Source organism: Eutrigla gurnardus (assembly GCF_963514095.1).
Source record: "Eutrigla gurnardus genome assembly, chromosome: 2".
NCBI classification, from domain to species: Eukaryota; Metazoa; Chordata; class Actinopteri; order Perciformes; family Triglidae; genus Eutrigla; species Eutrigla gurnardus.
Genome location: NC_139916.1, coordinates 21,531,601 through 21,557,784, shown reverse-complemented (window position 1 = coordinate 21,557,784; position 26,184 = coordinate 21,531,601). Strand labels below are relative to the sequence as shown.

Below are 26,184 nucleotides of genomic sequence, written 5' to 3'. Positions count from 1 at the left end.
CAAATGTAATTTTTGGTGAATAAACTCTCATTGCTCCAAAAAAAATATTGGGCAAATCAAGGCTGTAATAACCACATCCAAATATTTCACTTTGCACATAATTTTTGGAAAATATTGCATATTTTCTGTTTTTCCCATTGAAAAAAAAATCAGGGGTTCTTGTGACAAAAAGGACATAAACATATTAGAAATAATTATATTATAATTATATTAATATATATATATACATATATATAAAATTATATTAATATATATATATATATATATACAAATTGCTGTAAATTTACGGTGGATTTACAACAGTATCCTACTGTATCTTATAATAATTGTAAAATACTGTTAAATATTCATCCCTCGCATGTAAATTATCAGTTATATCAGTCATTTAACAATAACAGTAGATAACCGAAATTTAACACCATAAAAAGTATTTATACTGAATTGCTGCAAATTTACGGTGGATTACAACAGTTTCTTACTGTATTTTAAAATAATTGTAAAATACTGTTAAATGTTCATGCTTACATGTTAATTAACAGTTAATGCTCAGTTAAAAATAATAAACTGTAATTTAACAGCATGAAACAGTATTTTCTGTCACGGAGACATGTGCCCTTCTCAAGTCCAGTCCATGTGTTCACCAGAGCAGGTAAAGTAAAGTTATGCTTTTCTCCCAAAATTGATTGTGTCCACTGTTGTTTTATCTGCATGATTATTGAACTGTTGACATTTCACATGTTTCATTAGGTCTGTTTCATTAGTTCAGGTTGCTAAAAAGGGCTAAGTGAAGCAAGCTCTGTAGCTAGCTTGAGCTCAATAAGCATTAGCCAGGTGTTGTAGGCAGTTCAAATACCTTCTTTTTAGTAAACTCTGTGTACACAAACAATGTTCTCAATGCTCGTGTTCATGTGTAGAGACCCTGGTGATACTACAAGTTAAGTTTCATGTTGTGTTGAGCCTTCTTAAATTTTGATGCTAGCATAAGAGGGCCGTTGCACTCAATTGAAAATTAGCTTGCCTGAAAACGAAACTACGGTAAATCTTAAAAGTGACTCTTTCGTCTTAATTATGCATTGACACGAAGGTTTGACTCGTATACATTGACAAAAGAAGTCATTGTTGCTTATTGAGTTTAACTTGAACAGGCATTTGTTGAAATGACATCTTAGAGATTGTTCTATTATTAAAGTTAATCTGCAATTTTGTGAAGATATAACTAACTTGTGTTAACTTGTGCTTTTATAGAACTGACTGTGCAACCACAAACGTGAAGGGACTGGAGGACTTTCCAAAGGGACTGAGTGAGGACCTACAATCCCTCCATTAGTCTTTCTTATTTTTAAATTTTACCAGGTACGTTGTGTTGCTAATTTTATATATTCATTTTTTTCCAGGTACTTATCATCGGTGACTGACGAGACCAGTCAAGTACTCCACATTGACTTTTCGTTGTTCACATGCAAAAGACTTGTTTGTTTTCAATAAACTACAGCAATGTTATGGAATGTACTGTATATTCTCTTGTGTTCTATACCAGGGTTCCTGAACGTATTACTTAAAGTCTGCATCTGATTTTTATTCAAGTGAGAGGTCCGTGTCCTCAGCTTGTCCTGCTACTTTTCTTCATTTAGCACACACAGATGAACAGTGATAATTGCATGTTGTTGATGAATGTGTTTCTGATCCGCTCTAAGCATTACAAGACAAGACATTAGTAAAATACAAGAAAAGTCAAGCTTTGTGTTTATTGTAGGACTTTTGGATGTTGACTGGCTGTCGGGATGACTGTGGTAGGGCTGGGTATTTGAGAAGCCCTGCATACTTTGTTTTTAAATTGGTGCAAAAATAGCAGATTTTATAACACACTGGCATATACTGTAAAATAACCACAACCCAGAGTTATCCTACTGTCATGTACTGTAATCCAATATACGGTGATATACTGTTAAATAAATAACAGTAGATGCACTGTAAAATTACCATAACCCAGTTATCCTACTGTCATGTACTGTAATCCAAAAAATGGTATTATACTGTTCGATAAATTACAGTAGATGTGCTGTAAAATAACCACAACACCTGACGTTATTTTATTATTTTGCATTCATATACTGTTAAAGTAAATAACAGTAGTTGCATTGTAAAAATGTAAACATATTTTACAGTGAAATTTGTTACAGTGATATATAAACTTTATATCTATGGTTAGGTCTGAAGTTGTTGAAAATATTTGATGCGGTGAAAGTGAAAAACATATTTATTTATATTTTTATTACACTTTTATGAGAAGGGCCATTTTGGGACCTAAGGGTAAAGATTGTAACTTAATTTTAAAGGGGCCTCCAGGGTTAAGAGAGTCAGTATGAAAGATTGCATGTCATGTGAGTTTTGTATCACAAAAAAATATGGGTAGTGTTTTACTGCCCTCTTTTAGCCCCATTCAGATAAATGTAAGAAATTGAGCAGTGCTTCCCTGTTTTTTTTTACTGAAGTGCAGCATTTATTTTTTTATCATTTTAGAATGTATTTTTCTTCTTCACCCTTCTTGACTATGTGCCCCCTTGGGCACTGCAACACAAAAAAGATTGCATGGCTTCACAAGAAAGGAAGTGCACTAGAGATGACGGTCTGACTGAAGAGTCGGTTCTTTGAACCGAGTTGATTCACTGAGCCGGTGGAATCGGGTGTCGGCAGCAAATGAGCCGGTTCTTATTCAAATATGTATAGTTCCATTTAGCCATCTGTTCCAGTGGCCACAGATGCTTATGGGCTTGGCAGCAGGAAGCCCGTCTTGTTCTATAGTGTTTAACATGAGTCTCCTGGCCCACTAGCGCCTCTACTGGCTATATAGAGCTACTACGAACCGAAGTAACCACTGGTTGCATGAACCGCTGCTCACAACTCACTTGATGACTGAGACGGAAGTAACAACCGGTCGTATGAACCGCCACTTACGACTCACTCAAAGAGAGACCGGTTCGCGAGGCCGAGTCGATCGTCCCATCTCTAGAGAGCACTGGAGGGAGGGGCTGAAACTTACACATTCAAGACTACTTTTCATGGTTCTTACAATTGCACATAGCAAGGGTCATAAGGAAATCAAATAAAGTAATAAGCACTGAGGTGATTTGTAATTATATAATAACAACAAATAACCTGTCCTCATCTCCCTCTGTCAGCCTCAGGCTAACTGGATCAATGACTCTCCTTCATTTCTCCAAATTCAAGTTGAAGGAATTTTCCTCTATGTAAATGTATTATGCAAAGTAAAGTATTATCAAATTCTCTTGAGCATGAGCACATTTATCTTCATTTTATGGATGACCTGTTGTAAAGCCAAGTAATACGATGCATAGATGCAGACAGAGTGTGCTAGTCAGCAGGACAGGTGTCAGTGTTACAAAGTGAACGACGCATGTGAACATGTGAAGCACACTGAATACAAATGCTCCTCCCTTACATTGCAGGGGCATCCTCTAAATATTATACTCTATTTGAAGAGTCCTGCAGTGCCATTCTCTCTGGTCCCTCCTGTAAGGTAGATTCATCACCACAATAATGGGAAAAGTTCATCTGGAGGGTAAGGAGTTTAGTTTAGTGCGGGTTAAGCGTACCTGGAAGTGTAAACTGGGAAAAGATGTGAGTAAGCGCACAGCTGGGTGTGTCTCTGCGGCAAAAATGTGAGTATGACATTGCACTTTATTTCATTATTTTATTACGGAGGTAAAGTTAGATATCTGCATGTATGATATGTTTAAGTATCTTTGTTTTTAGCTTATATTTGTAGTTTGGTTTCCTTATGCAAAAAGAAGTGCCCTTCTACTTCTGACTCTTCAAATGTTTTGGTGAAGGATGCTGTTACAGTTGGCCATGGACTGTACAGCAGTAACATCAAGCATGACTGAACATGTAGGCTATGACTACTCTGTATATAGTCATTTGGAAGAATTTCTCAATTACTTCCTTATTTTTTCCAGTGACTATTTATGGTAATTTACAGTCCTCAAGTTTCATTTGAGGTTGAAATGTCTTTCACATGTCACATGTTCAGCACATTTCTACACGTTGTGCTCTTGACATATTGCAGTTCAATGTGTGTGTGTTTGTGTGTGAGTGTGTGTGTGTATATATATATATATATATATATATATATACACACACACCACACACACACACACAAATGGAGATTGTGGCGAAATAATTTTTCACTTTGAAGTGACCAGACAGTGTCTTGTTGCATATCTGACCTAATGAGAAACTGCAAGGAGGATATGTCAATATTAACATGACAAGAGAAGATCGCAGTCTACAAATGGATTTAATTGGTGGGATTGTTGTTCATTTTATATACTCTGACAATAAACAGTTTAAATTAGGTGTTGGAGCCCCCATAAATACTGACTTGACAATAATAAGGTAACTTATGCCCCAGTTGGTCTGCCTATTCACTGAATTTGGGAGAGGAATATTTTAGGTTTTTTTTTCCATGAACCTTAGCATGAAGATAGTGGTCTGATAATAACTTGTTTATTCTGCTTGCTTCCAGCCAAAACAGGGACAAGGATTTTTGGAGGCGCTGACGGGCTGGGTGGGGGTGGTCCTTGAGACTCAGACTGGGCCTCTGTCTAGTGGAGGAAGATTATAGATAATATTGCTGTAGAGACAAGAACCCTGTTGATATCAGCTGGGTTTTTTATAACTTTACAGCTTGGTGAGGTTTGGCCGTGTTAGAGGAGGCTAGGTTGAAAATATCAATGAACAATTTGATTTAGCTTGAAATTGCCACATGCACTTTTAAAGTCATTTTTCCACTTTTTTGCTATTGAAGTTTTTAGATTCAAATTGGGTTTTGAGTTAAGTGCCTGTGATTTGCCTGAAATCAATGTTTTAAGTGTAGGAAATAACACCGATCATTGGATGTACATCCTGTGCCTTTTCACAACTATATAGAAGCTGGTATTTTGAGAGGTTGACGTATGAAACTGCATTTGTTTTAGCTAATGTACTGGCAATAAAGCATATCAAGTGCAATGTATTAGTAGAAAGGGACTTAAGAAAAACACCTGCAATAACTGTGAGCAATGCCATTGGAATTCATATTTTTATTCATGTGTTTTGTGTGGCAGCTACGAGAGCATCACAGAAAAGGGCACCAGTTGGACAGTGGTCAGCCCCATCGTCTTTACTTACAAGGTGACTGAGACCCAGGGCCTGCTGGACCCAAGCAACGACACCCTCCTGCTGGGCCATATCACTGACCCACAGCAGCTGGACGACATTAAAAAATCAAACAAGCCAATCAAACGCTTTGTGGTTGTTGACCAAGAGGTCTACGATATCTACGGCCCCAAACTTACTGAATATTTAGAGGTCAACAATGTCCTGTACAAGATATTGTCTCTACCCACCACTGAAGAGAACAAATCCATGAAAATGGCCATGAAGATCCTAGAGGAGGTGAACAGCTTCTCCCTTGACCGCCGCACAGAGCCTATCATTGCCATTGGTGGGGGGGTGTGCCTGGACATCGTGGGCCTGGCTGCCTCACTCTATAGAAGACGCACCCCTTACATCAGGGTGCCAACCACGCTGCTCTCCTACATCGATGCCAGTGTGGGAGCAAAGACGGGGGTTAACTTTGCAAACTGCAAAAACAAGCTTGGTGCCTACGTTCCACCCGCCGCTGCCTTCCTCGACCTGTCCTTCCTACAAACAGTTTCACGACGACACATCTCCAACGGGCTGGCAGAGATGTTAAAGGTACCACCCTGGAGGTGGAATATTTACCATAAAGCTGATGAATAATGATAATTCCATTACCAATGTGATGATCAGCCTATTTTGACGTGCATATCCAAATGCACCTGCTATTTTGGTTCATGAATGTGTAGCAACTCAAAGTGCAAAAGGGCTGGGTGAGCAGTCTCAGATGCATTCTAACACCAACTTGTTGTATAGTGAAGCATCTTTAAGTGAGAATGTTCGATCAGTGGCGTTTGGAGGGAATGATAAAAAAATATATAGGACTTTCACCCAGGAGATCCATTTGTGTCCTGTCAAAGTTAACTTAGTTATTTTACACAAGAAATGTACTTATTTTAACCTAAACCACAATCTTTTTCCTGAGACTAACCAAATAGTTTTGTTGGGTAAGTAAACCTGAATGCATTGTATGTTTGAAGTTTATTTTTTAAAAGACACTATGCATGTCACATGCATATGGACATGGAAACTGTCAGATCCAAGGCCGCAGCTACAGGAAGTTTGACAAGTTGGGAATAAGAATGTGTTGGCCGTTTCACATAATACCATTTTCAGTATAGTGACTAATCCAGGAGTCCTCAAAGGGAAGTTTCAAATTCCATTGACAGTAGCAGAAGTAGTAACTTGCTACGCTTGTTGGCCGAGAGATGAAGGGAAGTTATTTCATAAAGCCTATTTTTTGTGTTTGAACTGCTCATTCATGTTTTCTATGTGTTTTTGCTGGTTCTTTGCAGATGGCCTTGATGAAACACAGAGGGCTCTTTGAGCTTCTTGAGACACACGGCCGTATGCTGTTGGACACTAAATTCCAAGCTGACAACAGTGTTTACGGATGCAACCACTTACAGGCTGCGTCACAAGCAACTCGTATAGCCATCGTTACCATGTTGGAGGAGCTCGCCCCGAACCTTTGGGAGGATGACCTAAACAGACTTGTAGACTTTGGCCATCTTATCAGCCCAGCATTAGAGATGGTAATGTATTCCTCAAGGCAGACATAGCCAAACACTTAAATCCTGTGTCGATACACAACATTGTTAATGCAGTATGTTGGTCATATAGCCAGTATTTGATTCTATCTGAGTCAATAACACACTCTCTCTATTACAGAAGGTTCTCCCATCTCTGCTGCATGGCGAGGCAGTGAACATTGATATGTCATACATGGTTTACTTGTCCAAAGAAAGTGGGCTCTTAACAGAAGATGAGAAGCAACGGATCATCCGTTGCATGGTGGGCCTGGAGCTGCCTGTCTGGCACGAGGCGTGTACCATGGAGCTGATACAGAAGTCTCTGCAGGAAAGGCTGAAGCATTCGGGAGGCCTGGTCAGAATGCCTCTGCCTGTTGGACTTGGGGAAGCGGGTAAGACATCACTAATACTGTTGTTTAAGAGCGAGCAGGACGTCACGCAATGTTCTTTTCGCTGCCACAGAAATACAGCCATCTGTTCAGAACAGAAAGCAGCACAAGGTCATGTGCAATGATTTTACAAAATAGGTAAGGCTGGAGGTTTGGTGACATTGCCACTACTTTGGAGGCTATTTGGCAGACTGCTTTTGTCAAGTGGCAACATGCTAGCTAACATACACAGTTGCAATTCAGGTCTGCGTTTTTCTTACTGCCAAAGTCTTCCCTCACGTTTTCCTTCTTATACTAAGATTGCAATCCCTCACTTTAAATAAAGTACTTTTGCTTGCCATAACATGAATATTGTATTGCTGGTATGTCTTCCTCCTGCAAATGATGGCATCAGATTAGCTCATGTCTGGCTTTTTTTTAAATGCATGTTCAACCATCTTCTTGTAGGAATATTTGTGTGACCTATAAGATATGATATATCTAAGGCATGCCTTTTTTATCTCCTCTCATTGCAGAAATTTCTAATGACACATCTTGTGAAATCCTGCACAGAGCTTACATAAAATGGTGTGATGAGCTGAGTGTATCCTCCAACAGCAGCTGCAACTCCTAACTTGCCCATAAAAAACTGCATCTGTTCAACCTGTTTTTAAAATGTTCTTTCCGTGTATCAAACCATGTAGCCTACATGTGTTTTAGTATACTCAAAATACCTGATCCTCCTTACCTTCATTTCCAATGGCGTTGTTATTATTCCAGCTTTACAACAACAATAAGACACTAACTTTAAGTGTAAGACCGGCGAAAATGGACCCCATAGTCTTTTTCGCCATGAAAAAACATCAAATAAGCCATCCAGACATTTTTTTTCAGTGATCACCCATGTATCGAGAAGCCCCATAGCGCTAACACTGATTAGATTGGGGAGATGCGCCTAACGCATCCACAACGGCATATTTTAACCACTAATATTGCTCAAAATAGCACCAAACCTCTTCAGTAGCATGATAAGGGTCCTTACACATAAAACTAAGCACCAACAACGTAGTTAGCGAACCCGGAGTTTATTAAAAAAGACTAGTTTACAAGTCTGTGCCTTACCAGTAGGTCCATGTTGACAGGTAGTCCATACAAGTCCATTACCGAATAGACGAGTTCAGTTCAATGAGGAAAGTCTTGGCATGTATAATTCCATGGAAAATGCATTACTTGGCTGTTTGTGATGATGTCTATCGAGTGTTGACACGGAAATGAAAGGAAATGAAACCACAACGTTTACGTGTTTTGCTGGAACAAATCATCTCCTGTTGCATTGCATTCGATAATCGACTTGTACGGACTATACTACGAGAGCACCTGGAAGTTGGGCAGTGAGTAAGTCTTTCAAAACAGTCCTTTTTAATAAACTCCGGGTTCGCTAACTACGTTGTTGCTGTTGGTTTTATGTGTAAGGACCCTTATCATGCTACTGAAGAGGTTTGGTGCTATTTTGAGCAATATTAGTGGTTAGAATATGCCGTTGTGGATGCGTTAGGCGCATCGCCCCAATCTAATCAGTGTTAGCGCTATGGGGCTGTTAGCGTCTTTCGAGGCTTTCTCGATACATGGGTGATCACTGAAAAAAAATGTCTGGATGGCTTATTTGATGTTTTTTCATGGCGAAAAAGACGCCAGATGGGGTCCATTTTCGCCGGTCATACACTTTAACACTAAGTCAATCCACCAAGACATTTCACAAAGCTAGACTAACTATTGCTAATGCATATGTATATGCCATTTGAAAATTTGTACGGTCATGTTTACTTACAACCATTCCAGATGGCATGTTATATGAAGGTAGATCATTCAAATATATCATTACATATTGTTTGGACATTTAGAAAATCATGATGACAAATTGCTCATATTCAGTTATTTAAATTGCATGAGTTTATACATCAACTTTACCGCCCCTGTAGAGATCATACTGTATATCATCCATCCAGTCTCCATTCCTGCGACCCCTATGGCGAGTGGCTGCAGCCTGTCTCAGCATGGACTGCAAGATACATTTCAGATAAGTCCTTGGCCCACTAAGCCAGCATGCTTCCCTAAGAAAGTAACTGAAACCTTACTGCTTAAGCGCTTGGGCTGGATAATCATAAAAGCTAAATTTCAACTTTTTTCTTGCAGAAATGTGGATGTGTGATTTGTTACAATGGATATTGAAATACAAGACAGTAATGGACCTGCAGTAAATTAAACAAGACAACTTACCTGATAGTTTTAAGTGTTTTCATCTGATACACAGTCTCATAATACTGTATGTTTCCCCTATGTGATAGATAACCATGGGCAAATAGATCAATGTATCTGTCAAAGACATAAGAATGCCAAATAAAATGGAGGCGCTACAGCATGTCAGCATCTTAAGTGTTTTTATTTAAAATATTGGCAAGAGAAAACAAACATTTACAAAAATGTAATTTATGGTATCAACCAGTTCTGTCCCAACATCAAAAATGAAGACTGACCTCCGTTTATATCTCAGCTCAGAGTCATGCAAGATAATGATGAAATCAATAATTTATGTGTCAAGGCAGTTGCTACATTTTGGGCATTGGCTGCTGTAGGGTCTTGTCACACTGTAAACCATCTTTACATTCATCATAAAGAAAAGATGATGTATTATGTTGGTTCTTCTTTAGGTTTCAAGATGGAGCACGTATATGTATATCATGCTTTTGTCATTGTGAACCTAAAGCAAAGTTGTATCTGTATCTGTCTTTTCTTTCTTTTTGATTAAAAATATTTTCGTACATGATCAAAAGAAGGTCATTTTATGCATTTACTTAATATTTTCCCAGACTACTTGTGTGGTACTTCAAATTCATCAAATTGTGTACATAAATCTTGTTAGAATAGCAAAAGATCAATAACGTGTTTGTGAGCCATTATAAATTAAAAGGTTGGTCAGACAAAAACAATCTCTTAAGTACTGGTTTGTCTGTATCTCAAAATCTCATATAAAAAGAGCTCATTGAATACAAGGGGAATACATTGAATACAAGGGGAAATAAATGATAATTATATAATACCTAATTTTAGCAATAATAGCTGCCCCCGCGACACAAACCGGATAAGTGGTAGACGATGAGATGAGATAATGCTAATCTAGTGTTCAATGTTTATTTTTATTTCTTCTGAACACATTAAGGGGGTATAAAAAACACTGTGAATGTAAATATGTTGGAAACAATTACTAATATGCAATAATATTCAATACCTTAAATATTTAAATACCTATATGTTGTGCATGTTCTTGCAATGGAACTTTAAGAAGTTTAACACTGTTCAGATTCAGAAATGTAATATCCTTAAGTTAGTCATTTGTTTTTAACATTATATGAAACATTTTTAGGACTGATACATTCTCACATAATTTATGCTATCTATTTTAGCATGGACAGTTCAATGCGGAGCATATTCAAGACAAATAAGAAAACCCTGTTTTTAAAAAAGACAAAAATAACCCCTTTAAGTTGAGCAGTCTATGAAGACAGGTTGTCATCACTTTTGTCACTTTGTAGCCTTTATATACGTCAACTATCCATCTATACAGCATCAGAGGAATGTAAAAATACAGTGTACAATCAAGCAACTGAAAGACTTCAGTCACATTAACATACAGAACTTGAACATTAGAGTTCAGTAATACATGGACAAAAAGTAAGAAAAAAAATATAGAATCAAGATATAAATATAGTTAATAATAGAATTGATCCACTTAGTCATGTGGACGGCTTTAAGTCACTTTAAGGTGAGTGCCTCATTGATGGGATGCTACAGAAGTAGAAAGTGTCAGTATGCTAACAGCCGTGCTCCTTATCCTCCATACTTGAACTGGAACTGTGAAGGCTGCTACCGTTGATGGAGCCATCTGGGGACATCGAGGACAGCAGTGGATCACTTGGGGATATTGGCGAAAGGGTGTCCCTTACCAATTCCTTCATGTTACAGGTCCTGGAGGTTCCGTAGGGATCAGGGTCCCCACCGTCTTCAGGAATGTGGTCGAAGGTGATGGTGCCATTGTTAAGGTCAAGCGTGGTCGGAGGGGACATGTCCGGACCTGAACTATGCTGGTAGAGCTCTGCAGGGCATTCGCCGAGGAGGGGCTCCTGTTTAATGGCTCGGCCTATCAAATCCGATGTGCAGACAGGTTGAGACGACACCACTGTAAGACCATGAGCCCTGGCCTGGATCTCCAACTCCTGAACAGGAAAAACAAAAGTGTTACATTTTCAGTGTTTGGTGTTGAGATTAAAACAGATACATAGATCCGGTTTACACGTCTACAGTGTTGATTTCACACATAGCCAGTGTTACTCCCAGAAGTCCAGCGCCTCTGTTTTAGTTTGAATCTTAGCGGGAAACCAGCCAGCCAATTTAATTTCGGGACAGAACATGACCAGACATCATTCCAACTGTGATTAGGAGCATTCATGCATAAATCGAAGCCAATCTGTTTATTAATAAAACATCAGTAGAATTGATTTATGCTATTTTGGAAATATAGTTATTATTCTTTTTAGTGTTTCAAAAGAATATACGGATGGTGTTAACTTTTAACAAACACATGTCCTGAATTGACAATAGAGTTAAATTTCAAGAGTTGCTGAAACTCTATGTAAAGTATTTAACACTTCCAAAGTGTAGTTTTAACTCTATGTAGTGAGGACCAGTATAGACACTTTGAAAACGTTGGATTCAACTCTTTTGGTGGAAATTGTGTTTTCATAAACACAATGGTTAAGATATTATCTGCAATGTTAGTGGCTCTAGCATTTAGCTCCTTTGAGTTAAATGCTAAATTCAAAATTCCATACTAACTATCTACTCAGACTAAGAATGATATAAAATTGAATGTGTAGTGCATACATACTGCATATAAAGTGGATTTTGTGTATGCAAAAAAATGCGTGGACGTATACTCCATTAGAGTCGTGAGCTTGCTGCACATACTCAACTGCCCCACAATCCATTTCATCTGCGTGCCTTAAAATGGGCTGTCAGAGATTATAAACCAGGCTGAAAGTTGCTATTACATCACTTTATTACATTTAAGTGTGTTTTCTTGCAAAAAAATAAGCATGTAGATTCACATTTTGTAGCCAGTTTATCCAAATAAGGCCTGAGATTTAAGACCTGCTGGCGGTGTGCCTTGAGACTGACCCGGCTGTCGCTTGTGGACACCTCAGTGTGAACAGTCTGCTGTCAAAATCCTACTTGATCGTTTATTCAGTAGACAGTATGAAGTAAATACTAATTTAGTATGTAGTATGCAATTTATTACTACACAATTTTTAACACCGCCATGGTTTTTGTGTTAGTATGCTAACATTCGCTAATTAGCACTAAAAGTGTACAAAAATCTTTAATAAATGGAAATTATGACCTGATTGTGATGCTACAGGTTAAGTCAGTGGATCACCAAAGTTATTACAATTCATCACGACATGGATCTATATAGGCCTACCAAATATAATAATAAATATAATTCCAATTCGTCCAATTGTTGAGTTATTCAACCATATACATTATATTAAAATTAAAACTTACTGCCACTGCATTAGTCCCTGGTAGATGAATAGAGGAATTAAAGACCCTAATCCATCTATACTGTTTGTATTGGTGAAGCAACACGCCTCCCTGGGGTCAGTTTGTTTTACCAAAGACAAATTACCTACCTGTATACGAAGCATCAGATGACGATTTGCATGCTCCACCTTCCTCTGTCTGCACTCAAGCTCCTTGGCTCTCTGCTGCTCCCGCTGTAGCCTCCTGATATAGTCCACTGAGGCTTTCAGAATGGTGCCCTTATTCCAGCGCATGTCTCTGGGGGATACAGGAGACAAAGGTCTACAGTCAGATTCAGCTGACCGGCTGACCAAAGAACACAGGATTCCCCTCTGAGCCATTAAACTTTAAGAACACTTGCACGTAAGAAGAGGAGGTTGTTAAAAATAAAGTTAATGAATAGATAGACATGCACCCATGAGCACAAATACATGCAAAACATACTTACGGGTCATTTGACTTGGGTATCAAGGTTCCAAGCTCTTTAATGCGATCATTGATGTTGAATCTCCGTCTTCGTTCAACTAGAATTTGTCAAAGAGAAAAAAATGTAAAGTACAGACAGTCTTACAATTTTAAACAGTTTATTTACAAATTGCTGTAAAAAAATATTTATTTTTTGTTTAATTATTCTGATTAATTGGAAATACAAAAAAAACTACAAGCCAGCAGAAAAGTAAAAAAATATATATAATAAAAAATGTATCCCATATAACAGAAACAAAAAAATGGTTGTAAAGGGTGTTTCATAAAAAAAAAAATGTCTGGTCCCCTTAAATTGCCTTCTTTTGGATGTTAAGTGCTACCACTAAGTGAATCTATTCTAGATTAGATTATATTGTGATTGACTCACTTAAGTTGTGGTTGTCTTTCTTCTGTCTCTCTTTAGCAAGAGCACGGACTTCAGCCTCTGTGAAGCATAGAGAGATGTGACTGTTAGTGCTTTGAAAATCATCTAATTTAATGGGTAATAAGGCATTAAGTCTCTGAAATTATGGAATTACATGTTAGTATCTCACATAGTAAATCTCCTACTTTGTCTACTAGAACGTTTGACATTATCCTGGATAATCACAGCCAATTAGAAATGATTTATACGTGAAATGAAGTAAAAAATAAAACGTTTTCTAGCTGTATGATTGTTGGTTTTTGTATGTGTGCGATTTTGTCAAACACACAAAAAATGTCCATACAGTTTCTGAAAATCAGATTGAAAACAGCTTTTACAGTTTACAGAGCATCATGTTTCTTCGTTTTGCTTCGCTTACCTACGGGAAAGCCCTCTGGCCTTTGATAGTTTTCATACAGGCTGCAGGGTTCAGCCTTGTCCAGTACTTGCTTCATGCCAGGAGCTGGAGTAATTATTTGGCAAACAAACGATTTAATTTATATTGTGCATTGCCAAATTGTACACAATCTTGACATTGGCCTATAGACATTCAATTGAAAACATGTTGATATTTCCTGTGATTAGGATTCAGTCAAGAACAAAATAATTCCCAGTATATCACTGCATCAGATCAGGAAAGTAGATTGACTAACTTTAACAAGATTTGACTACCAAACACACTAAATTGACAGTAAAAATCATTTCACAGTCATTTGTACAGCACCCCTATTAAAAGTTAAATCCAAGCCAAATGGTGTCTGAGTACACTCAATCAACTGTAAAAAAATAAAATAAATAAATAACAAAACCCATTGACATTGTATGTGAAAAATATTTCTCAGTAATTTACCTGAGTATTCCCTCTTAATGTTGGTTGGACAGGAGTTGCTGATGCCGAGGCCCGGGAGTGGAAGTCCTTGGGTGCCGTACACATCGAGGAGGTTTCCAGACACAGCGACCTAGAGAGTATTAAAGTCATGGCATTATAATGGATGCTTTTAAGAACAACGTACACAATGTATTGCATTTAAATTCAATTAAATCACTTCAGACGCATCCCCTTGCAGTCATATTTACAATATACAGTTTATAATTGTATCTTGAAAAGTTACCTGGTTGTTTATTTGGAGTCCTGGATCCATAAGTCCAAGAACGTCGTCATTGTAACTTGACTCCAAGCTAATAATATCATCAATGACATCATCCATCTGTATGGCACAAAAGCACATTCAATTCAATAATTACACTTTCTAAGCGGATCTGGATGGAAAGAAATCAAGCAGTTGCGTACCTCTTTCTCACAGTTGGAGCTGAGGGTGAGCAGGGCCATGGGACTGTTGGGTGCGCTGTTGCCGGGCCCGGGTGGCATGCCGTGCTCGGGGGGCTGGCCGGGGCAATGGCTGCCGGCTTTACCACCCAGGGTGGTGGACAGATACTGCCTCACCTGCTGCCTCTGAGCCTGCTGGATGTGGAACTTGGGGGGATTATCCAGGTGGGACTGCACCTAGTAGGATGTCATTATTTTAGGTATTCAGTATATGCTTTGTGTATTGTTGATTGGAAAACGAGGATCACAAACAATTACTAATTCATGAAATAAACAAAAAAAGCATAAATAACAACTTGAAATAGATCAACAAAAATGTAATGGGACATAAAATAATATTTACAATGTTTGATTTTTAATATGATCATTATGTTAAAATGTATGTTGTCATGAACTTTTTGTTTATCTTCCAAAGTAACCAAGAAGAGGAAAGATGTACAGCTGTGTAAACTTGTCATCTAATGTATTAAGCCAACCAATGGGCCTGAAAACACAATTTTAAAAGGCATAGTTGGCTTTCTTGTTGTTTTTGTATTCGCTAAATTGTGGAAAACTTTCCAAGAATAACTCTTTCTCCTTACATTACAATTCCAATATAGCAGTTCAGATGGATTGGACTCACATGATCTATGGCCAGTTACAAACTATGCAGCACCCCAACAACATGCAACAATGTAAAATCAATTTAGCATTCAGCAGCTTTCCTACTGTAACGTTAGTTCCCCTGAACCATGTTACTGTAGATAACTAGTCTTTAACAGTACTGTCAGAATGAAAACTATTCCAACCTCAAGAAGATAATCAAATATCAGCTTCATCTCCAGCCTATTTTAGTTCATGTATACATTTGAGTTTGTAGTTTTGTTTTAAAAGAAAACAAAAATATTTAACACAAAGAAATCAACCCATCTTACCTGATAGTGGCTGTATTCAAGCATTTCCAACATGTTATTTCGGTAGTAATTGATAAAAAAATGTCTATAGAGTAGATAATCCCTTTTCTTGTTAGCCTTCAATGTGGACAGTAAGATAGCATGTGCAAATCTGAGAGCAGTCACTAGTCCTGCTTAATTTATCCAGGGTTTACGGCTCATTAGTTATGCAAGTTAAGAAATGGAAGAGCACACTGAGACCATCCTCCCACTGCTATGTTGTTCAGTTTAACTATGAATTTATGTCTTTATAGAGCCCATTTGACGTCACTGCCTCACAAAGGAGTCTTTTTACTGATTGGCCAGTAGCCTGCGACTTGAAGCATGCTTAAGGCTAACTAACGTTTAATCTTTAGTTCTGCTCGTCCAGTATAAAACATTATTTGTTCTGAGCACCAGGGACACAATTGAAGCCATTGTTTCACAACAAACTAACCATATGAAATCATGAATTTATTGTGAATTTTTTGGGGATTGGAGGTTGATTACATTTAACCATCACATTTTGCTATGCAGTCACGTTTGCAGGGTAAAGAAGGTGAATGGTTTGATTTTCAGGCTTGATTGTAACATATTGGCTTGAGTATTTAGATATTAGTTTTGTGAATTAGTCGATCATAGCGCCAACAACAGTCAATGGTGCACTGGAAGGGCCCCAAAGGGGTGGGGTGATTGACTTTTGAAAAATGTGGCAGCCTGAGATGCGTGGTGTAACTGTAGCACTGTTGGAAACAGGGTGGGATCGTGACCAATCTGATCATACGGTTCCCTTCAAAAGCAGTGTAACATGCACAATGGCAGGCAAAATATAGTCCACAGAACATCATAGAAACAGTCAACTTTATCACAAAAAGGGGGTCACTTCGGTTAGCCAGTATGACACATTAAATTAAATCAGCTTGGAAGAATAGAATATGACCAAAGAGGAAATCAAATGGTAGGCTACTAGGCAAAGACAACAGCTCATTATACATGTGTTTATAGCTCCATGTGTCGTTGCAAAAAAGGGCCTTACAACTCAGGATGAAGGCACCCACTTTGAATTTCATTAGCCAATTGAATCAACGACCGTCAATACCATTCCAATGCCAAACTGCACCTACAACATTATGAAAGTGAAGCTTGACACTGAAAATTGCAACAAAACAACTTTAGCTACTTGGTTTGTTTGAACTCTCAGAATGCACTCTAACTCCATATTGATCATTATTATCACATTATTCAGGGAATGTGTCATTTGTGAAGTATCAATAAAAGTGCACCATGAGGAGCATTGTGTTCAGCCACGGACCATTATATTGTTTGCTCTTTGTTATACATACTGTCATGTTTTATCCTTTCCCAACTCTGGCTCAGAACAGGTCATTGATGTCTCGTAGCTGCTCACCATGGCACGGTTGTTGTGAACATTGTGTTGTAGAAAATGTATGGGCACGGTCAGACATGCATGAAAGCAGGCTAACGACGCAATATTTGTGTTAGATGTGGGCGGTGCTCAGTGAAAACCACACATACTTATTTCTTCCGTTCAATAAAGTTGAACTCCATGTGACATGAACACGCAAGTTTTGCTCACAAGTGACTGTGCTCATATGGGCAAATGGTGGCAAGCATTATACAGCTTTCTTACTCTAGAAAGTCTAATGTCTCAGTTTATAGGTGAAAGGAAAAGATATGTATTACATTTGGGAGGAATATTGGAGTAAAATGGGGTTAACCTAGTATTCATTTCCATTTCGGTCATCCAGTCAGTTTTTTCCAGAATCAATGTCTGACACAAATTACAATAGTATTTATAGTTATACAGGTAGGTAATGGGTGAACTTTTGCTCTTTGTCCCCACGTAGGTTCGACATTTTTAAATGACATTTCTGTAGGCTAAGAGCATTTAAGGTTAAAAGACAATGTCCGTCTTTGTTTATTTCAAATGTTTGTTTAGGGGGATTTATTCATCATTATTCATTTGTCAAGTGTCACATTTTCATTAGGTAAGTTGTGTGTATGCCTTATTTTTGTGCCGACAACAGACTAATTTGAGCTTTTTGGGCCGTGACTAACGCTCCACAGAGGAATAACATCGATGTCACGCTAAATTCTTCCACAATTTGGTGATTTAACTGTTGAGCATAATGCCACGGTGCTGCGTTACCACTCAACTAAAAGCACTTGAAACGTTTTGCTTCTCCCATGTGATGACGCACTATCAGTCGCGCAGCTAATTAATGTGAACGTCTGCCGCTGCTTCTTGGGTAATGCTGCTTTAACCCAGAGCAAACTCACTAGGAGCTGGAGAGGTGAACACAAACACAGGGGAAGTGCCCCTCTGGCTATCCAGAGCCTTGTACGATAACAGAACAGAGGAAGCATTCTCTGTGAAAACATAGTAGAGCGTTTTCTTTGTCTCCTCTCCGCAGTGTGGCCTTTTCCGTCAGACAAACCTTTGGGTTAAGCAGGAAAGATCAACAAGGGATGTATTTAATTCACCCCTTATAGCAAACCAAGCTCTCACGTTATTCATAGACTCTTTGTGAGCCAGAGGTTTATTACCTTCTCAAGGAGAGCACATGGGTCCATGTTTGAGACGCCTTGAGGACCAGTAACCTTTGGAGAGATAGTCGTCACTCCTTGACTCCTGAAGAAACAGATCCATTCATATCTCTCAGCCAGCTCCACTGTGTTCCTTGCTTCCTTGGAAACCGGCAACACTTGGGGGCATTTTGTAAAAGGAGGATGCTGAACATTTAGTATGTGGTAAAAGTTAAGTGTGTGCTACAGCAAAGCCTTGGTTATTAAATCACATCAAAGACAAAATCAACATAACAAAATGATATGAAACCATATAAACCAGGGGGCTTATTAACGAAAATGATCCTTATACTACAGAAGTCCTGCATGCTAATCTTAAGAAATTCCAACTATAACTGTAAAATAGATCCCAGCACCCATCCTGCCATAATTATAATAACAATAACCTTTATTTACATTGCACCTTTTCATACAGGGGAAGTAGTTATTTTCAAAATGAACTATTTAACCCATTTCAAAAGATGCAAGTACCACACTAACATAAACCAAGCACCAAAACAGAGGAGGGCAGGAGGAAAATAAAACATGTTAAAGACTAATACAAAGAAAGGGGACAGGTAGTTAAAGGAAAAATCATCAATGATCATTTAAAAATGTTCACGGAGCTGGTATTTCTTATAGCCTCTGGAAGAGAATGCCATAGTTTCGGCACATGCTGATAGTTTTCTATTTATGTTATAGGTTGTATTTAAAAAAAAAAACAACAACAAACAACAACAGCAGCAGAAAGAAAGAGGCTGCCTGTCATGCCGCTTGAAAATATAGTTTGATATAATATTAAAATGTTAACCATAGCACCCACTAGTGCATTCTGGGAAAACAGGAAGTAGGAAACTGCCATGCGATGATCGGCAACATGTGATCCCTTAGTCGTCAGCTTTTCTTTCCTCACTTTTCTTTCTCCCTTTCTGTTCAGGCAACGTCTGTAAGTATTTCATTGTGTAACATCGAGTTAGCATTTATTTTAAATCTTGTTATTGATTATTGAGGCAGCTAAGATGCTTATTAGCATGTGCAGGCCTAGTTAGCTTTATTAGCTCCGTTGTGTTTATGCTACACAGTTGTTTGCTAAGTGGTGCTACTTACACTGTGTATGTGATTATAGGAATTTCATTGTATTTTGTATTGTGTTGCAGTTTCACAATGTGCCCAGTGAACTTCATGGAAATGAATCATCCCTGTCCTAGAGTTTCTTGGGAGTGTTTAAGCTGAGTGGAACATAGTCCATGACACCATGACTGAATTAATAATGAAGGGCCTGCATTCAAATTCTTCATTTTCATTACCATACAGCACTAAAAACAGTGCTGGCAGTTATTTTGAATTTAGGACAAATTGGCAGTTCTGTATCGCTAAATTCCAATCTCAAGATAAGATAGGACTTCTTGCTTAAATGTTATTAGTAAACATGTTTCTGGAATACAAGAAGGTCCCAGATCTCTCATGTGAAAGCAGGATATTCACACCATGAGGCTGAGATCTACTTTTGCCCAGACTATTGTTCATGTCCAAAAGTTTTATTTTGCCTTACTTTTGTTACACGATGAGTCATGTAACAAACATAATTATTCTTACTTAAAACCACAATCTTTTCCTAAACCTACCCAATTAGTTTTGTTGCCTCACCCTGAAATAATTTTGTTAACATTTAACAATGTTAAGTTTAACTTTTACAATGGGATAGGTGGAGTCTGATCCATCGCAATTTGCCAGCATAATTATAGTAAGCGATTTTGTTCCTTTCCATAATCTGCACTTTTGACAGCATGTGGATGTTGAACAGAGAAGGCCTGAAAATGACGCCTCGGGGGATAAGATGTCATTTAAAAAAAAAAAAATTACACTGAGATATGTAATGAGAGATCAACACAAAGAAGTCCCTGTACTTCAAATAGGAGTAGAGACCAGTCAGGACCAGTTTAGCACTGTGCCACAAAGTCCCATCCAGTTTTCCAGTCTGTCTAGTATTATGATGTGGTGGGCCATGAGGGATACAGCTCTGAGAACTAATAATACTAACATTAGCCCCTTTTAGACTGCCTTTTCATTGCGGGATTATTCCGCTGTTATTTCGGCGCGTTGTTAGTCTAACCACTCGCCGAGGCAGAAAGGCGTAACAGAATATTACGCCTTTTGAGACGGCAACGGAGGTAGTCCCAGAGCCGCATCAGAGGTGAGACTAGGCAATACAGCGTTCTATCTAAACACTCCGAGCACCCGAGGCGGAAAGATGTGACATAGTGAAGACGTCTTACCAGGGCGACATGGCACTGGCGGATTTAACAACTCGAAGAAGAAGATAAAACGCCGGTAGTTGCTTGTACAAGGGCGCCGTTATACGCATACGACATGTTTATGATGCAGGAACTTCACTTGCGGTTGAAGAGTTGACGAGCAAAACGTCACCTTTTGTAGTTGTTTTGATGCATCGAGCTATTCATGTTTCCAACGCTCATTGAATACATACACGAGACCGCGGCCGTGCTGTGGGACGTCTCACTCTTTCCGCAAAGCTATCCATACGCACACATCATTGCAGTGTTTCGCCACAAACAAAGTTCTATCTAAACGCTACAGTTCGCGACATATTTTGATTCGCCTTTCCGCCATTACGGCGGAATCGTCTAAAAGGGGACTGAAACTTACACTGTCTGTGTAAGTTTCAGTCCCCTGAAGTATGAAAAACTTTGCAATGACTATAAAAATTGGAAGTTTGATATAGGCCTCTAGTTATAGTTCATTAGTGAGTTGCATGCAGAAGATCTGATGTCAAAAAAAAAAACTAAAAAAATAACCTGTAGTATGCAATATCAAAGAAGCAGGAAGAGGATTTCAGATGTTGCAAAATGACTGGCAGTGAATGGCAGTTGAAAAAAAGTCTGAGATCGACTAAAGTATACACTGCATACACTGATGCACACAAAATGGGTTGAAGACGGGGGATCTCTGCTCATGGCGAGAAGTCAGAATTAGACTGGCCTGGTCCTTTAAAAGCATCCGTCCATCCATCTGTCCATCCATTGTCCTCCGCTTATCTGGGGCATCAGTCTTAGGAGGGCATTCCAGATGTCCCTCTCCCCAGCCCGGCGTTCATAGGCTAGATGGGCTTTATAATCCCTCCCACATTTTCTGCTTCTCCCAGACTGCTTCCTAGTTGGATGTCCCTGGAACACTCCTAACGGGAGGCATCCAGGAGGCATCCTGAATAGATGCCCGAACCACATCAACTCATCAAAAGGAGCAACGGCTATACTCCGAGCTCCCTCCAGATGTCTGAGCTCCTCCAAATGGTTGTAAAAAGGAGTCTGATTGAATAGAAGAATATGAAACAATTGATGTATTACCTCTCTTTGGCCCAATATTTTTGGAATTCCACATGGAGTTTGATGAGACCACAACCAACCGTATCAGCCTCATTACTTTTCTAAGGGGAGCATTCAGCTCAGAAGTGACAATGAACCTCATTCATAAATGTTTTTCTCATTATGGTTCTAATGATTTTCTATGATCAAATTATTCACTTTTGTTATTGATTTTATGGATAGTCTTGAATCTTTTAACCTCACTCAAGCATTACATGAGGGACACACCTTTGATCTGGTTTGGTACAGTGCTTTTCCCTGGCAACTTTAAAACTATGAATATATATTTCTTATAGATTGTGTTGACACAATTTTAGGCCAATTTCTAAACTTCCATTTTTATCAAACGTTTTTGAAACTTGGTTTCAACACAATATTAAACTTGTATGTGTCATTATAACATATTTGAGAAGTTTCAGACAGTTTTTAGAGCTTTATAGCACAGACTCTGCACTCCTCAAGGGGACACACCGTGGTGTACAACAAGGCTCAGGTTTTAGATCCAATTATAATTTCTATAAACATGCTTCTACTTGGTCAAATCATCCAATGTCACAGCGTCTCTTTTCGTTGCTAAGCAGACGACACAGAGACACATCTTCCCTTGAGACCTGATGACCCAAGAAGTCAAGCTGCAGTTTTAGACTCAGCAATATCATCTGTTTCAGTTGCAAACACTTTTCTTCAACTCAGTAACTCAAAATCACAAATCATATTAATGTTCAGTCCCGCCAAACCAGATCAAATAAGTTTCATTGAAAGTCACCTCAGTACCGTATCTGCTAACATAAAGAGCGCTGAACCATGAATAAAAATAGATGTCCAGTCCTGCTTCCTTTGATTAAGAGCCACCTCCTGCAATCTTATCGTGCTCTTCAAAAAGTCATTCCTACTTTTGTCTTTTCAAAACTTGACTGCTGCATCGATCAATTATGCTTGGATAATATAACTAACCTCCACTCTTAAGGCGGGTCCACACCGGTCCGCACCGACTGCCCGACTCGCGTCGGTAAATGAAGTCGGGCTACTTAATATGGCCGACTCGAATGGCGGATTACACATTTGAATCGGCTGAAATGAACGCCGACGTGGGCCGATTCGAGTGACCACACCAAAGAGACTCATGTCACGGACGCCGACTCTCTCAAAGACGCCGATTTTCGGCTTTTTTAAAATTGTAGACACCAACTCCTGCTCTTTGTCTGTTGCAGTGGCGTAGGCAAAAATAATATTTTGGGTGGGTCCGTACAAAAGTGGATGAGCCATATTTTACCCGAAAAAAAATACTTATAAAAACTTACAACTAGAAAAATTACAGCAAAACACTGCCTATTACACAAGCTCTACCAACAGAGCTCTATAAAGGCTGTACACAATACAACAGTAAATACAAAACTTGTCAATTGGCATATCCGCTCTATTGCAGGGTTGATTAATAATTGTCGGCCATTGTTTCTACAGTACCACGGTTAATGAACAGAAAATGTGCAAATCATACAATTTTGCCGGAAAAGCAAATTAAAGAATGAAAACACCCAGCCGATGTATGAATTATGAAAGAGCAGCAAACACTATCATTTCTATTAAATCGACCTGGTGTGTTTGACATGCCTGGTGTAGGTGCTTCCAGTCCACAAACTCCTCTCTCGCAAACGGGTCATCAGCTCCACTGGGGAAATGAAGAAAAGCATGTCCTTATTTACACTATACCACTTTAATGAGAAGCACCTTGATTTTCCATTCCTGACAGTGCAGGGAAATACCTTAAAATTCGGCTGTGAAGCTGCTTCATCAATTGCAGATAAATCAGCATTTACCATAGGTTTACCTGCTGATTTATCTGCCAGGAGAGAGCACTTGCGCCAGGGAGCAAAGAGCTGAGTCCGGGCTAACCTTCTTGTGGGCTAATGACTCCGAAGAACTGGGCTAGCTGGACTCCATAGATGGAGGCAGTAGCCTGTCTTTTCCTCAACTTTTACTTTCTCAAACAACACATTAAGGAACTTTGCTTAGCCATTGTTGTGGTGACAATGTTATCTACAACCTGGTGAAAAGCCAGCTAACTAGCTAGAAAGCAGCCCAGACTGCCTGTCAGAACCATAGGAACTAATTACATTCCGGAGGCCTCCGACAACTTCATTTAGCAGTTCTGTTTTAACAGAAGACAAATTCAGCACACAACAAGGAAACCATGAATACAATTTTCAATGTACTTCCTTTCTTACATAAATGTTTGTATTGTTTTGTAACAAAATATATTTTAATCAAACTTGGCTGGGCGGGCCAGTGTGTAAAATGACCGGGCCAGTGACGCCTAGGCCCATTACTGGCTACACGTCTGCTCTGTGGTTGCAACTTTCACTTACAAGTAGAAGGAAGAATCTAACAGGATGACCCTTAAAGGTCCCCTATTATACTGATTTTCATCAATTTCACACAGCTGTCAGAGGTCCAACAACACTGTTTTCTATATACATTGCCCTTAACCCATCCATGGTCCTGAATTTCAGCTGTCTAAAAGTTGCTCAAATGAGCTCTGCTGAGAACAGGGTGTTTCTGTGCCTGCACCTTTAAATGCTAATGAGCTCCGTCTGTCAATCAAGTGCTTAGAGCAGTGATTTTCAACCAGTGTGCCGCGGCACACTAGTGTGCCGCAGGAGATCGTCAGGTGTGCCGTGGGAAATTTTCTAATATCACTTAACCCATTTACTCCTAAAGCGCCTGCTGAAAACGCCTGCTAAAATCCTATGCTATTCTAGGAAAAAGAACCTCATGGCCTGAGGGTTTTCAGAGAAAATAGTAAGAATTGTCCAAAATGCTGCGCCACGCAGCAGCCGGCAGAAGTGCTAATGTTGCGCTACACAGCTCCCGGTAGGAGGGGCAATGTTGCGCGACGCAGCATCCGGCGCGAAAAATTAACCATTGTCGGGTGTCTGTGGTGTAATAAAGAGTCGCAGATAATGTAATACTCTTCTATATCAGTGGGTGGCAGCAGAGGGCTTTAAATGCCTGTAAAGACAATAGTTAGTGCGGCGCGACACGTGACAGTGACAGTTTGGGATCAAAGCAAGACGAGCAAGTGACAGTGACGAAAAAAAAAAGTGATGGAGAAGTTTTTGAGAAGGGAAAATGCAAATGCCGAACAGGGCCCTGGACAAAATTCTGACCCATGAAGGCCCAAGTATGAGTGGTCGACAAAAGAAAAAAGACAAGACGGTGAGCTCGAGGCAATACAGCGAAAGCTATCTTTCATTTGGATTTACTTTCACCGGGGATGCAACGGCACAGAGTCCGCTGTGCTTGGTGTGTGGTGAGAAGCTATCCAATAGCGCCGATGGACGTAATCTGGGCTCCCGTCTCGTCCTTCCCGTACTGCTCGCCAGGCCCACAATAAATTTAAAAACTATATTATTAACTATATGTATTATATGTACTGTGTTAGTGTCATTTTGTCTCATTTTGGTTGGTGGTGTGCCCCAGGATTTTGTAAATGTAAAAAGTGTGCCGCGGCTCAAAAAAGGTTGAAAATCACTGGCTTAGAGAGCAACAGAGAGGATGCCGCTTACACTAGAGGTAGCATGCACAATTGTTTACGGTGGATGTATCGCTATGGCTCGCCTATGTGGCTCAGGTGAAGTTGCTGGGTCCTGTATGGTTGGGACAGATCCTTTTACGAGGGTCAGTGTCGAGGCAAAGCCAGCTGACCCTCGTTACTGAAGCAGTCCGATGTGAAGTGGTTAGCACACACATAAAGCTAACAGGAACCGTAGTCGGCACATTGTCATTAAAGTTGAAACACAACCACCGTCTCTTCTGTTCTTCTGTAGCTGGGACAGAATATAAGCACTTATGTTGATTTGGACAACCAACAACAGAGCAATTTGTGTGATTAGCTGTGAGCGACGACATCGTGAAACACTGCTATGTCACTGCTGTCTCACCGTAGGACACACCGAACTTCACCTCACTGATGAACGTCCCCTCTCGGGGTATATCGGCCTATGCAAATGACTCCCTTCGTTACTTAACGATGGGAGCTGAATAAAAAAAAAAAGAAAAGCTGCAGAGACCATGCAGGAGTCGCTTGTTATCCTCTTTCTGGGAGTTGACAGGCTCAGGGAGGACCAGTTTATAGGTGTAGAGACCAGATAAATCATGTTTTTCATAATATGGGACCTTTAACTTCCAGGTCAAATTGATCAGGTGATGCTTTGATTTTGCGCTCAAGGGATTTAGATTGACAAAAAGTGGGAGTGAGTAACTTTAATCAGTAAGAGGTGAGGATCCGGGTTTCAGCTCAAATGTAGAGGCATTAACTCTTGCCAACACCTGCACCTGCACTTTCAAAG

General features: G+C 39.3%; 2 protein-coding genes across 5 annotated transcripts in view; one reads left to right on the top strand and one right to left on the bottom strand.

Moving 5' to 3' along the window:
• Positions 1 to 3,558: 3,558 nt before the first annotated feature.
• Positions 3,559 to 7,755, top strand: eevs (2-epi-5-epi-valiolone synthase; the record flags this gene model as incomplete). The annotated part of the gene is made up of 5 exons (XM_084031760.1): positions 3,559 to 3,680; positions 5,127 to 5,760; positions 6,498 to 6,737; positions 6,874 to 7,126; positions 7,639 to 7,755. 5 exons carry the CDS (start codon positions 3,559 to 3,561, stop codon positions 7,734 to 7,736), a joined length of 1,347 nt encoding a protein of 448 aa, XP_083887886.1. The 3' UTR covers positions 7,737 to 7,755.
• A 3,160-nt stretch (positions 7,756 to 10,915) lies between these two features.
• mitfa (melanocyte inducing transcription factor a) overlaps positions 10,916 to 26,184 on the bottom strand; it is a 29,877-nt gene continuing 14,608 nt past the window's right edge. Inside the window, exons 1-9 of one of the 4 annotated variants that reach the window (XM_084039694.1) lie at positions 15,870 to 15,966; positions 14,920 to 15,132; positions 14,741 to 14,836; positions 14,479 to 14,587; positions 14,008 to 14,091; positions 13,593 to 13,649; positions 13,188 to 13,263; positions 12,850 to 12,997; positions 10,916 to 11,373 (exon numbers count right to left, since the gene is read on the bottom strand). In XM_084039694.1, the coding sequence (XP_083895820.1) occupies positions 10,972 to 11,373; positions 12,850 to 12,997; positions 13,188 to 13,263; positions 13,593 to 13,649; positions 14,008 to 14,091; positions 14,479 to 14,587; positions 14,741 to 14,836; positions 14,920 to 15,132; positions 15,870 to 15,902 (1,218 nt within the window). In that variant the 5' untranslated portion in view covers positions 15,903 to 15,966 and the 3' untranslated portion in view covers positions 10,916 to 10,971. Of the gene's footprint in view, positions 11,374 to 12,849; positions 12,998 to 13,187; positions 13,264 to 13,592; positions 13,650 to 14,007; positions 14,092 to 14,478; positions 14,588 to 14,740; positions 14,837 to 14,919; positions 15,133 to 15,869; positions 15,967 to 26,184 lie in introns of those variants that run through there. The other 3 variants (XM_084039696.1, XM_084039697.1, XM_084039695.1) reach the window with 3 other exon arrangements.